Consider the following 14,143-nt stretch of genomic DNA (forward strand, 5'->3'; position numbering starts at 1 on the left):
GCACCTAAAACCAGCCAGAGCAAATGGCTTTGCCAGTGGTTGTAAGGTGTTGACGGTAAATGAGTAACAGTAATGATTTTGTTGAAAATAATTATTATTAAAAACGTTAGAATTCTGAAATTGTGAGACTGTGAATTAAAAAGTACTGAAGCCTGTGGAGGGAGTATCGGTCTGCAGAGTGTTTTAGTCACACTTATTATGTTCCCTCTATGTCAGACTATTAGTCACTTTTTCATCTCGTCTATCTGCATATGTTACAGCATGTCTCTTTCCACTTCAGCACCACGTTTTCACCCTATCCTTAATGCATTCCTCTCATCTACTTCACTTCACCCCAAACACCCAACACACCCGCTCACCTGGAGCTGTAGTTTCTTTTACTTTAGCCGTGCTAATATTTTGACAAATTCTTTCACACACATTTGCAATGAATCACAATTGCAACTAGAATACATAACCATTGGTCTGCATGCTCTGCAGAGGCGCCAAGGATTGGATGGCATGTATTATGACTTTTTTGACCCAGTGGCAGGCACAGTCAGAGCTCTGATTCCTAGCCTGTTATGAACACCGGGAGGCTATTCAGATTGAAGTATGCACTATGAAAATGTGATATTGTGACGCCCAAAACAAAACCATTCTCATTCGTAGGGGCACCCTCATAAACACTGGAGGCAATTTAGTTAAAAGTATGCATTATATGAGAGTAATATCCAACAAAGAAACAATTACAGAAACACATTAACTTTTAAATATAAAACTCTTAAGGAATGCAAGATTACGTAAACACAGGAACTATAAATGATGGGAAATAAAACATTAAGGATTACCTTAACGTTTTTAACTTTATTTGTTCATAAATTGTGCAGTGTTGTTTCTAGTGAAGTCTTTACTGGCAAAAACAGTGTACGATTTCTGAGCGTAGAATGTTTAAAACTTTGAGGTTAAGGACATGAATATAGGGCTGGAAAGGGACTTGTTTCAATGACCATTTTGAAATATTAGAAAACACAGCTGGGCGAGGCTGAGGCCAGGGAATTCTTGTTCTCCATCCAGTCCTGTGCAGTCTTGGGCAGTCCAGTGCCAGCATCAGTCGGTGGCACAGCCAGATGGAGGTAGCACACCAGTCCAGTTCCAAAAGAGCCAAAAGCACGAGGCAGACCATGAGGCTGCTTTACATATATCTACCATTGGTATAGTTCCTAAGAATGCCATTGAAGCTCCTTTCTTTCTAGTAGAATGTGCTTTAGGAGTTACTAGTAAAACTTTACTATCCATCTGGCTAAAACTTGTTTTGAAATAAGATTACCCTTGAGAGGTTGTTGAAAAGCCACAAAGAGTATAGACTTTCTGACATTTTTTGGTCTAGCTATATAATACATGAGAGCCCTTTTAACATCAAGGGAATGAAGAGCTCTTTCAGCAACTGAATCTGGCTGTGGAAAGAAGACTGGTAATTTCACTGATTAATTGATATGAAATGGTGAAACTACTTTTGGTAAAAAATGTGGGTTTGTCCTAAGGACTATTTAATTTTGTGAATTTGTATGAAAGGTTCTTCCAAAGTGAATGCTTGAATTTCAATAACTCTTCTTAAGGAAGTAAATGCTACTAAGAAAGCAACCTTCCATGACAAAAACTGAAAAGTGCAAGAATGCATGTGGTGCAAATGGTGAACCCATAAGGCTTGAAAGCACGACGTTAAGATTCCAGGCAGGAGCTGGCGGAGCTCTAGGTGGAATAATTCTTTTAAGGCCTTCCATTAAAGCTTTTATAACAGGAATCATGAACAGAGAAGTATGCTGTCTGTTTTGGAGGTAAGCAGCTATTGCTGTTAAATGGATTTTAATAGATGAATATGCAAGATTTGCTTTTTGTAAATGAAGTAAATAGACAATATCTTGTACTGATGCTTTAAGTGGGTTAATGTTTTGGGTTGACAGTAATATACAAAACGTTTTCATTTAGCTGCATAACACTGTCTAGTTGTAGGTTTGTGTGCTTCTTTTAGAATATCCATACATTCAGATGGAAGCTGTAGATAGCCAAATTCTATGGCCTCAGGAGCCAAATCGCCAGGTTGAGCATACTGGGATTTGGATGTCTGATTTCACCTTTGTTCTGAGTCAATAGGTCTGGTCTGTTTGGAAGCTTGTGATGTGGTACTATAGACAGATCCAATAGTGTTGTGTACCAGTGTTGACGTGCCAACGTGGTTGCTATGAGTATCATAGTGAGGGAGGTGTGACGGATCTTGTTGACCAGAAATGGAGTTAGTGGAAGAGGCGGAAAACCGTAAGCAAATATCCCTGACCAACTCATCCATAGAGCATTGTCCTTGGATTTAAGGTGTGGGTACCTGGATGCGAAGTTTGCACATTTTGAGTTTTAGCTTGTGGCGAAGAGGTCTATGTCTGGGGTTACCCACATTTGGAAGTATTGTTGAATTACTTGTGGGTGAATCTCCCATTCGTGTACTTGTTTCTGCGTCCTGCTTAAGAGGTTCACTGGTTGATTGTGTATCCCTGGGATATACTCTGCTAGTAGTTGAATGTGATTGTGAATTGCCCTTTTCCAAATTGTCTGTGGTAAAAAGGACAATTGAGATGAGTGTGCCCCCCCCTGTTTTTACAGATAATATATTGTAGTCATGTTGTCTGACTTTATTAACACTGTCTTGTGTGTGATTTGTGTTTGAAAAGCTTTGAGTGCTAGGAACAATGCTAGTAATTCCAAATGGTTTATGTGACAAGTTTGTTGAATTGAGTTCCATTCCCCTTGTATGGTGAAGTTGTTGAGATGGGCTCCCCAACCTGTCATTGATGCATCGGTTGTGATTATGGTCCGTGGCACAGGGTCCTGAAAGGGCTGCCCTTTTAAAAAGCTGGTGTGACTCCACCATTGCAGAGAGTGATACGTCTGGTGGTCCAACAACAATAGATCCTGAATGTGACCCTGTGCCTGAGACCATTTTTGAGAGAGATGCTGCTGTAGCGATCTCATGTTTAGGCGTGCATTGGGTACTATTGCTATGCATTATGCCATCATTCCCAATAGCTTCATGATCAACTTCACTGTGTAAGTGTGGTTGTATTGCAGTTGAGATTTGAGATTGTGGAAAACTTGAATTCTCACTGGGTTTGGGTATGCTAATGCTGAATGAGTGTTCAGAATTGCTCCTAGATATGGTTGTATTTGTGCTGGCTGCAGGTGAGTTTTTTTGATAGTTGATTGAGAATCCTAGGTTGTGTAGGGTGTCCACTGTATACTATGTGTGCTGTTGACAGGTTTGAATTGTACTGGCTTTTATGAGCCAGTTGTCCAGATATGGAAAGACATGTATGTGTTTTCTTCTGAGGAATGCTGCAACTTTTTGCCAGGCATTTGATGAATACCCTTGGTGCTGTTGTTACTCTGAAAGGTAGTACTTTGAATTGGTAGTGCTTCCCTGCTATAACAAATCTTAGAAATTTCTGATGTGCTGGATGTATGTGAATGTGGAAATAAGCATCTTTTAAATCAAATGTTGTCATGTAATCTTGTTTTTGTAGCAGGGGAATGATGTCCTGTGGAGTGACCATGTGAAAGTGTTCTGACAATGTACTGATTGAGGGGTCTGATATCTAAGATTGGCCTGAGAGTACCATCTTTCTTTGGCATGACGAAGTATAGTGAATACACGCTCAACCCTTGTTGGGATATAAGTACCATCTCTTTGGCACCTGTGAGTAGAAGTGATTATACCTCCTGTTTTAATAGATTGAGATGTTTTAGAGTAAGTTTGTGCGAGCAAGGGGGAATGTTTGGTGGAGTAGAGATAAGTTTTAGGCAATAACCAAGTTGGATAATTGATAGAACCCATTGATCTGTAGTAATGTTGTGCCACTGTGGGTAGAAATATTCCAGTCTTCCTCCCACAGGGGTTGTATGCGGAGTGGAGATCTGTAAAAAGTCACTGTTTGGTTGAGATGGAGGAACCTCTTGGGGTGGTTGATATACCTTTCCCTCTATAATTAATTCCTCTGTAAGAGCCTCTGAAGGATCTAAATGCGGCCTGCAAAAAGTTCCCTGAGTAGGTGTAGTGTAAAGGGCACCCATAGCTTTAGCTGTATCAGTCTTTTTTCAGCTTTTCTATGGTGGTATCAACCTCTGGCCCAAAAAGGTGTTACTTATCAAAGGGCATATTTAACACTGCCTGTTGTATTTCTGGTTTAAACCCTACAGTCCTTAACCATGTGTGCCTTCTAATGATGAAACTGGTGTTAATACCCCTTGCTGCTGTATCTGCTGCATCTATTGCAGATCTAATTTGATTATTAGAAATGGCCTGCCCTTCTGCTGCTATCTGTTGTGCCCTGTTCTGGTGGAAGGTTCTGTAACAAAACGTCCATTTCGTCCCAGTGAGCTCTATCATATCTTGCCAACAGTGGTTGAGAGTTCGCCATCCTCCAATGGTTAGCAGCTTGAGTTGCTACTCTCTTTTCAGCTGTGTCAAATTTACGACTTTTCTTGTCTGGAGGAGGAGCATCCCCTATAGACTGGCTATTTCCTCTTTTCCTCGCAGCGCTGACGACTATAGAGTCAGGTGGAAATTGAGCTCTAATAAAAAATGGATCAGAGGGTGCAGGTTTTGATACACCCTTGGTGTAATAGTTCTAGATTTTACCAGTTCCTTGAAAATGTCCTCTGCATGTTTAAGCACGCCTGGGAGCATAGGAAGACACTGATACTCCTTGTAGATGTTAGTGTATCAAATAAAAATCATCCTCAATGGGATCTGTATGTAATTGTACCTTATGGTGCGCAGCTGCCCTAGCTATAACCTGATTGTAAGCAGTGGTATCTTCAGGTGGAGATGGTCTTGTGAGCTATAAATCAGGATAATTAGAAGGGAAGGGATCTGAATCATATAAGTCCCATGGATGTATATCCTGTTGAGTGCCATATAAATCATCCCCATGTGTTGAGATAAGAAATTATGGAGAAAATTGTGTAGGTAAAGGTGGTTGTGGTGGAGTATCTGGTGGTGGAGAGGCAGGGTGTAAAGGAGAATGTGGAGGTGAAGGCTGTTGTGGAGCCTTTGGTATCACTTTTTGTTTAAATATTTCAGCAGGTGGAGGCCCAGTTTCTAAAGACTCTTGAAAAGTTAATTTTCTTTTGATTATTGGAGGAAGAGAAACTATGATTCTTCCTGTGTCCTTCTGTATATGGATCTTTCACTGTTTAGCATCCATTACTTCCAATATGGGCCTTATTTCAGAAGACTCCTCAGTAACTGGAATGGCACGGGAAGCAAAAAAATGAGCCAGTAATGGCTGGGGAGGGAGGGGAGGAGGGATTGCACATCCCTCCCAATAATGAAAGAAAGCAGCCCTGGCTGCCATTTTTGTTTTTTACAATACCACGGAGTCCCACAGGATAGTGGAAGAAGCTACAGATTTTCTTTTTTGATTTTGCACCCTGCCCCCTTATGTTATGTTTTTTTTTTTATTATTAATTCAGGGCCAGGGATCAAGTCCCTGAATTAGAGTTTGGAGTATTAGGTTACCCTGTCACAAACGTGACTGATATCCTGATGGATATCCTGTCTGTTGTATTACGATTCCATTATATCCTACGGACATCATAATATGGCTGACAGGATATCCATCGTGTTTGTGACAGAGTAACCCATTCGCCAAATTCAAAATCAGGCCCTAAGTCCTGTAATGGCTGCCAGCAACATTTGTCTCATGTTGCTGCAGTGAAACAGAGCGCTCACTCACACGGGAGTCAGACTCCAGTGGGAGCAAACTGGCCCGTTGGAAAAAAGTTCCCTGGGCCAATCAGAATGCTCAATTTATAAACTGGCGCTCCCATGAGTGTCTCTCAAGCCTATCATGGATCCACGGGCAGATAAACAATTATTTTTTAATCTTAATTTCTCAAAAACCACTGACCGGATTTACACCAACAAAAAATACAATCTACCGACCAAGATCAAGCTTCCTGCCAAATTTGGTGTAATTCCATTCAGAAGTTTTTGCTGTAGCCCTTCTTAAAAAAGTTTATGGGAAATGCATGGAGATTTTGCAGTTTGGGACTCCCTTTTTTTGACGGGCCCTGCTTGATGGATCACTCCAAAACTTTTCACGCACAAACTAGTCAAAAAGTAGCTTAGTTTTGGAAAGTTTCTTGGAGATTTCTCAAACAGGGCCAAAGTTATTAACACAAAAAATGTTTTTCCTATGGAACAGCTCACTTAACTATAACTACCCAGTGAAGACTGCCACTAGATAATATATATATTTTGGAAAGTGTAGTTTTAGGTTCATCCGTCGCAGTTGCTTCTTAGAAAGTTTTAGGGTGATCTGCTGGCTGGAGGCTGAGAAAAAGAGGGGTCCTAAAATACTTTTTCTCCATATGATTTCCCTAGGGAACCAACAGACAAAAAGGCTGAAAGATATTATACCAAATTTAACAGAAAGCTGGATCTTTAACCAGAAAATGTGCTTTTTAGGATTTGATGGAAATTCGTTCAATAGTTTTGGAGAATTAAGGTTAAAAAAATATAGATATCTAGCGCCGCTGGACTTCCACAAGACCGACAGATCAAACTATAATGATGTGATTGGCTGTCGTCAACATCAAAAGAGATGTTAAACAGCCATTGTAGGACTTTAGAACTTGGCCCCCATGTCCCCATATTTAATAAAAAACATATAGGGATTGAGCTCAGGGATACCCTAACCCTAAACCCTTGTTAGGGCGGTACTCAGGGGAGCTCCCCCACCGAGGTTAAAATAAAAATAAAATGTTCTCCCCATGTCGAGATCCCACAAGGGTACTGTGAAACTTCGCACAGCCCTTTGTGATGTTGCAGTACTCCACAGGGACCCACAGAAAAAAAATGTGGGACACTGTCTTTTTTTTTTATCCTCTGAGGGTGGGCCAGGGACTGGTGGTCGGCACATATTTTTTTTTATTTATTGAGGGGAGTGAGCATGTGTGGGGCCCACTCCCCAAAGTGCCAGGGGCCACCATCTCCCCAATGATCAGCATGAAGTAAAACCAAAGAAAACTTAGCGTCTTAGCGCACTGTCACCCATTGCCCTCAGGGAGCCCCAGTTCCCTGGGACTGAAGAAAAAAATACTGGCTGAGTGCACTGTCTGCCCCTCTGCCCCTGTCTGGGAAGAAGGGATGTGGTCACAGGTTCATTCCCTCCCTGCCCATGCTGCAGGAAGGAGCAGAAAAGAAACTGCTCCCACCAGACAGGAACAGAACATTGTGGAGTGCAGGGAGCCGTTGCACCCCCCCAATATAAATCATAAATTAAGGCAGTTGGTGCCCCAGGTGGGACCAGGGCACGCACACTTATAAAGAATAAAACCTTCTCTTGGGTGGGAGCACAACAACATAAATTACATCACTCGCACACAGTGCAGGAAGTGAATAGGGTTATGGGGGCCCCAATTTAAATTAAGGCAGTATACAAAGGCACAATAGAAATTCACTGAATAAACAAAAAGGTTAAAGGGACATTATAGTTAAGAGACAAAGTCAGTCACAGTGTTACGTTTTAAACCTATAATAATTTTATACATATATATATGTCTATGTAATTTATGCTTTACGTGATTCTGCACCATTTAGTACTTATTTACATATGTGAAATGCTTTACTGGTTTATATTATAAGTTTTAGAGCCATAGTTTAGAGCAGTGGTTCCCAACCTTTTGGCTTCTGTGGACCCCCACTTTATCATTACTGGAGCCCGGGGACCCCCACTCAACCATGATTGGAATCTGGGGACCCCCCCCCAACTGAGTCATTACTGAAAGTTGGGGACCTAATTTATTAATATTATTTATTTTTCCAAGCAATCGCGGACCCCCTGAAGAGGCTTCGGGGACCCCCAGGGGTCCCCGGACCACAGGTTGGGAACCACTGGTTTAGGGGATGCCACCAATGATGTCACTGAATATGTCATAAATGATATAATATGTGCGGTCATAGCAGTACGTGGTAGGGAAGTAAGTAATTGTTAGCTCAATGAAATATAACTGGAGAATTTCAGTGGCTTTTTTAGGTTTAAAGATTAAATCTGATTGACATTATCACATAGCTATAGCGTTCCTTAAACCACACTCCTCCTCCTCACCAGGAAAAATAAATAAATACATAAATAATTAAATAAATGTGTGTGTGTGTGTATTTTTATATATATATATATATATATATATATATATTACACAGTGGCAGTCACCACTGTGTATTTATGGTACAGATGCACTTTCTCATTGAAAAGGCATTTTTTCATGTGCCTGCAGGCAAATGTCCAGCAAGCCAATTTTTGTGCAGTTTTGTGCATGGGTAAAAAAGTGAATAGGAGAAGGTCCAAAAAATGTGTTTTCTTATATTAGCACACAGAAAACTTAGCTCATAACTACAACAAAAACTGTACAACAGATTTTACGCCAAACTTGGCATGACAAAATAACTTTACTCAGAAAGTGTGCTTTTTGTGGTTTGATATGAATCTGTTTCTATAGTTTGCCTGTGGGCTTTTGCGGATATCGTCAGTTGAAAACCTATTTGTAGATTTCCTTATAGTTTTTGCACTTCAAGTTGAATATGCATAATATTAGGCAATCATTTAGTATGCTGTGATAATTCTTGATAGTATCACTTTTGTACAGGTCCATCAAAGGGCCCTCGAAAGTGTTAATTTGATGATACCTTTGGCACTTTATGGTGAAGCTGCACAACATTTGGTAGAGACTTTGAAAGATTGTGTAGGAAATTGATTTACTGGTTAAGTGGGGTGCAACCCTACTTAAGCAGCAACCACAATTATTGTTGGAGCGAAACACAAGCAAACGCCAAATTAACCTGTGTTCAATCCTCTGGTAGCCTGGCACAAAAGCAGTCAGGTTTAATTTAGAGGCAATGTGTAAAGTGTTTATGCAGCACTTCAAACAGTAATAAAGTGAAAATACAACACAAGAAAAATCCCATGCCAATTTAGAAAAATAGAGTCAAATTAAAAAAACTGAGACCAAAACAATAGAAATCCAATCAGTAGAACTGGAGATAGACAATTGTAAAGATTTATGTTAAATGGTGTCAAAAGGTGCAAAGAGCCAACTGAAGGCACCTGGTTGCATTGGACTGTGACAAAATCACAAGTTCAGGCTGACAGCGACTGAGTGCAGGCCGGGCACAGGACAGCCCATTAAGGTTTGTACCTTATGTCCTTGGTGCGTGGTCTGTGTGATGTTGCTTTGTGAGGTATTGTGTCGTCCGACGTCAGTTCAGATGAAGCTGCTAGGCTTTGCGTAGATCTGCGTTGGTTCTAAGGAGCAGTGCAGCAAGTCTTTGCAGGGCTTTGCGTCGCCTGGAGTTGGATCCGGTGAAACTGCCAGCCATGCAGCGAGATTTTGCGTTGCTTTATATTTCGTGGAACCTTCAGTTAGGCTAAGAGGAGCTCCCTCTGACGCCAGCCATAGGCCACTGACCTCAGTCCGCTGACCCTTGGAGTCACTTCAGCCTGGGCTGAAGGGTACAGGTCCAGACTTCCTTCTCAGCAAGCAGGGTAGCAGGCAGCACAGCAGTCCTTCTTCTTTAGTATCCACAGGTTCAGGAGTGTACTGATGAGAGGGTCTGAAGGTCCTATTTTTATACCTGGTGACTTCTTTGAAGTAGGGGACGTTTCTAGAGCATTACCTTTGAAGTTCTTGAATTTTCTTGCCTCCTCTGCCCTGGCTTCACGCAGGCTGCACGAACATTGCAGAGGTGACAAGTTTTTTATGTGAAGGAAGGGCACAGTCTACTAAGTTTGATGAGGGGCTGTGCCCAACTCTGCCCCTCCCCCAAATCCTGCAAGCTGATCGCCCATCTAGACACACCTAATCTCTCTATTGTGTGGTGGTCTTGGAAGAATAAACTAAGTCGAACTGCCAACTACACCCAGTCTTGTGACCTAGGAACAGGCTGCAGGCACCAAATCCTCAGGGCAGAAAATGCCAACTTTCTAAAAGTAACATTTTCAAAACTGTAACATAAAATCTAACTTTATCATTAACAAGGATTCTTAATTACGAATTCTCAGACACCAAACACGAAATGTTTACCTGTTCGCAATCAAAGGCTAGCACTTAATAAATGTAATAAGGCAGCCCATTGTTATTGTATGGGGAAGTAGGCCTACAGTAAAGAAAAAAGGAATTTAGAAGTTTTTTTTTATTCCAGGATATGTAAAACCTAAAAGTACATGTCCACCTTTTTAAATACACTGCATCCTGCCCTGCGGGCTTTTTAGGTCCTACCAATAAGTTAGTTATGGTTTAGCGTTATGGTTTACACAACTAAAAAAAGCCCTGAAATTTGCCAGTTGTAGTGTGCATTGTACAATCCACACCAAGTCTCAGGCCTCTGATGTGCTCGGTACACCCCTTAGACAATGACATAAATATAAAAGGCCATCTACAAAGACTAAAACATCACAGGGCTGTGAGTTATTGTGTGCATTGTGCATTGCATGTGAATTTCTCTGCTTTTTTGATTTTGTGTTCACTGAACCACAACTATATTTAAAAGTCAAGTAACATAAATGTGGCCACAACACCGCATCAAGGTTAAGAGCTGTATGAAAAACTGCAGCTACCTAGCCTCAATCATATTCTATATGAAATCAAATAGAAGAATATTGTGTCCCCTTTATCACCTGCCTCACCCTCCTTCCCACAAGCAATCCTTGTATCGTGCAGCTGAGATACAGTCTGGTCTTTCATAGACATGAAAAAGGTAGGAGAATGCACATCCATCAAACTACATTTTGTGGGCCAAATTGGATTCCATGTCTAGCCTGTGGGACGTTCTATATACAAACCAGGCTTGCACACAAATGATGTATGTTTTCTTGAGTCCAATTGAACAACCCATAAGCTTCTCGACTTAAATGAAATGACTGCGGTCACAAAAGGTGTCACTTTTCACCGGTGACTTGGAACTATCCCTCAGTCAGTGGACAAAATGATAAATCAAATAATATCCTTAAAAAGACACACACACACAAACTCAAGACTCATCAACCTCAGATTTTGTGCTGAATTGTTATTTGGACAGGTTTTGTGGTAAGCAGTATTTGTCAAGCATGTTCATATACCACCATTTTTAATGCTGACTTTCTCAGAGTAAGATCAAGAATGATTTTCTGTGGGTGATGATCTTTACTTACTTGTGTTGATGAGAAACTGGTTTGACACTCCGGGGTGATCCACATCATGGATGGAGGCTGCAAATAACGCAGCCAGAATCTCCAAGTCTGTGAACACCGCCTGAAAGAAAGATAAAAAAAAACAGTGAGTGAGCACCATTTTGGACCACAGGTGTGTTTCCTATATTCATATCCATCAGTAACTTCAATTGGAGGTAAGGAATCCATAAACCAAATACAAAAATGTTATACTTTATAGTAAATCATCGCATGTCACAAAAACATCTATAGAATTGCAAAAAATACAACAACAAGCAACAAAAACTATTAGCCTTTAGGCCACATACTTGGCAATAAGCTGTCTCCCATGCACTTGATCTGAAATCATAAAGGTTTGGCCATGCTAAGCAAAGTTCAAAGAAGAATGTATACTAGGCGCTTCTCCCTGAACCCTTACTAACAGATGCAAAAGACAATATAGATGCTGGAGCTTTACAGAAATTTGGGGTAGACTCAAAGAGACATGTATGCTGTGGTTTGTTTATTTATTTGTGCATTTCTAGACAGCAACTGATACCTAGAAAGGTGTTCTGTGCTCACAACAGCATATACTGTGCTAAACCTTCCAAAAAGCAGATTAGAGAGTATAAAGCAAAGTCTGTAAGGATTCCCTAAATGGCAGAAGTTCCTCAAAGGTGTGGTGGGAGTGAGAAAGATTATTCCGGGAGACTGCAAGCTCTGACCGAAAAATATCTTCCCCCAGAACAAATTTGATTAAACGTAGGAAGAATTAGCAAGTTGGCGTCAGAGGAACATACCAAGCATTTAGGGTAGTACCAAAAAGGATTTATTTTGAAGATAAAAGGGGCCAGCTTAGTGAGCTTCCTTATATACAATGAAAAGGGATTTAAAGATGATCTTTCTAGGCAAGGTGAGCCGGTGTAGTTTGTCCAAGGCTTCTGAGGCAGAATAATGGAGGGGAGCAGCCAATGCTAGTCTAGCTGTGGCAGTCTGCATCCATTACATTTGTCTGAGAAAACAGTCAGGGGAACCGAAAAATCGAAAGTTCCCATAATACAGCCTGCTCAAAATGACGGCTTAAACCACCAGTGGTTTCATGTGAACAGGAAGACATTTTGAATTTTATGTAAAGTCTTCATTAAGAAAAAACAAATGAAAGACAGTTTTTTAGCCTGACAGGTTAGGGAGAGATTCTCATCGAAATGAAACTCCAGATATCTTAAAGACAAGTAAGCTACAGCAAAAGCTTTACCTGGCAAAGTCCAGAAATCAAGAGGGAGTGGATGAGGTCTTACTTATGGAGCAGCAAAGAATCTGTTTTATCTCAATTGTACTTAAGAGAATTCTGGGTAAGCCACGCAGTGATATTAAGCATACAAATGTGGAAGGCATCAAGAGATGATGGTGAAAATTGGTCAACTGATATGAGGAGCTGAGTGTCATTAGCGTAATTCACTGAACTTTACTTCATGAATACGGATCAGCTGGACAAGCGGTCTAGGATAGACATAAAACAAGGTGGAGTTCAGTGAAGAGCTCTGCCGTAGCCCTTGTAAGCAGCGTTTCTAAAATCGGACTTAAACGGACAGGGGATGCACAGCTTGACTGTTCTCAAGAAAGAAGATACACCATCAACAAGCAGAGCCCCTAATGCTGACTTTTGGCATTATGGAAATCAAGATTTTATGAGAGCCCATATCAAATATGGCGGAAATATTAAATAACACTATGGCCACAGTGGCTCTTATCAACCACCATTCGAAGGTTGGCCAGAAAAGAAACAAATGCAGATTAAGTAACATGTGAAAGGCAAAACCTTGATTGGGCTGGGTCAAGATTCTGCTTCAGATAGTCCAATAGGAATGTATGAACATGTTTTTCTAGGATCTTTACTGGGAACAAAAAAAGAGATAATGGTCAAAAGTTACTGAGATTGAAGGGATCAGCAAGGGACCTTTCCATTCAGAAGGTACCATGCCTGTAGATAATGAGAGTTAGAAATGGTTTGTAAAGGAGCAGTTATAGATGCATCCAATATGTGAATATTCTAAGCAGGCTTAAAACACATACATGCATAGCATTTCTTTGCAGATCCTAAAAGGTAGGAGGTTGAGTGGGGATCCCCTGGAAATATAGCCAGCAAGTGGTTGGAAGGCAGCACACACACAAAAGGGCAAATTAACATTTAGTAATAGTTTTGCTGTGGTAGGGATTCAAGTATTATCTATGTTATCAGCATGGTACAATCTATTGATCTTTAAAGGCTCTAAACTTTTTTGAATCACCCATCATCACTCTTTTGATATCACAATTTAAATCTAGGCATTAACAATGAATGTTTATGATGTGTGTTTCTGAGTTATTAAAGAGCCATCCTCCAGAAAGCTCTCCACTAATTAGAGCAACACCCTGCATATCTCTCTAGTTGACTTTGAGCTCCCAACCTCAACGATATGTGTCGGACATGCAGGTATCTGTCAGGTTCAGATAAAAGAGCTATGCTTACAAGTAACTTCCTGATCCTATGATTACAGCCCCTATATTTCCTAAATCTTATTTAAATAGAAACAAAAATATTATGAACAACTACTGTTCGCTCCTTCACAAAATGGCTGGTCAATACTTAGGGCCTCATTACAAACTTGGCAGTCACTAGATTACCGGATTTGCAGATGGCGGTCCGAGTGCCATATTACAACTCTGGCGGTTGGGCCACCAGGGGACTGCTAGCTCCGCCAGGATCAGGGATCCCAGTAGTCTGGTGGTAGGTGGCGGTCCTAATCCATCAGAGCAGCAAGCTGCGCTGCAGATTACAACCTTGTTCTCCACCAGCCTTTTCAAGGCGGTAGCACCACCATCAAAAGAGTGGTGGAGAATGGGAGCTCTGCCCATGCACTTGGCATAGGCAGTGCAGGGCTCCTATG

General features: G+C 41.0%; 1 protein-coding gene across 5 annotated transcripts in view; it reads right to left on the reverse strand.

Annotated features, from left to right (window-relative positions):
* The window catches only part of PDE4A (phosphodiesterase 4A), an 878,869-nt gene that overhangs the window by 10,536 nt on the left and 854,190 nt on the right, over positions 1 to 14,143 (reverse strand). For all 5 annotated transcript variants that reach the window (XM_069231819.1, XM_069231820.1, XM_069231818.1 and 2 more), the window contains one exon: positions 11,220 to 11,319. In XM_069231819.1, coding sequence (XP_069087920.1) covers positions 11,220 to 11,319 — 100 coding nt within the window. The remainder of the gene's footprint in view (positions 1 to 11,219; positions 11,320 to 14,143) is intronic.

Source organism: Pleurodeles waltl, chromosome 4_2 (assembly GCF_031143425.1).
Source record: "Pleurodeles waltl isolate 20211129_DDA chromosome 4_2, aPleWal1.hap1.20221129, whole genome shotgun sequence".
Taxonomy (NCBI): Eukaryota; Metazoa; Chordata; class Amphibia; order Caudata; family Salamandridae; genus Pleurodeles; species Pleurodeles waltl.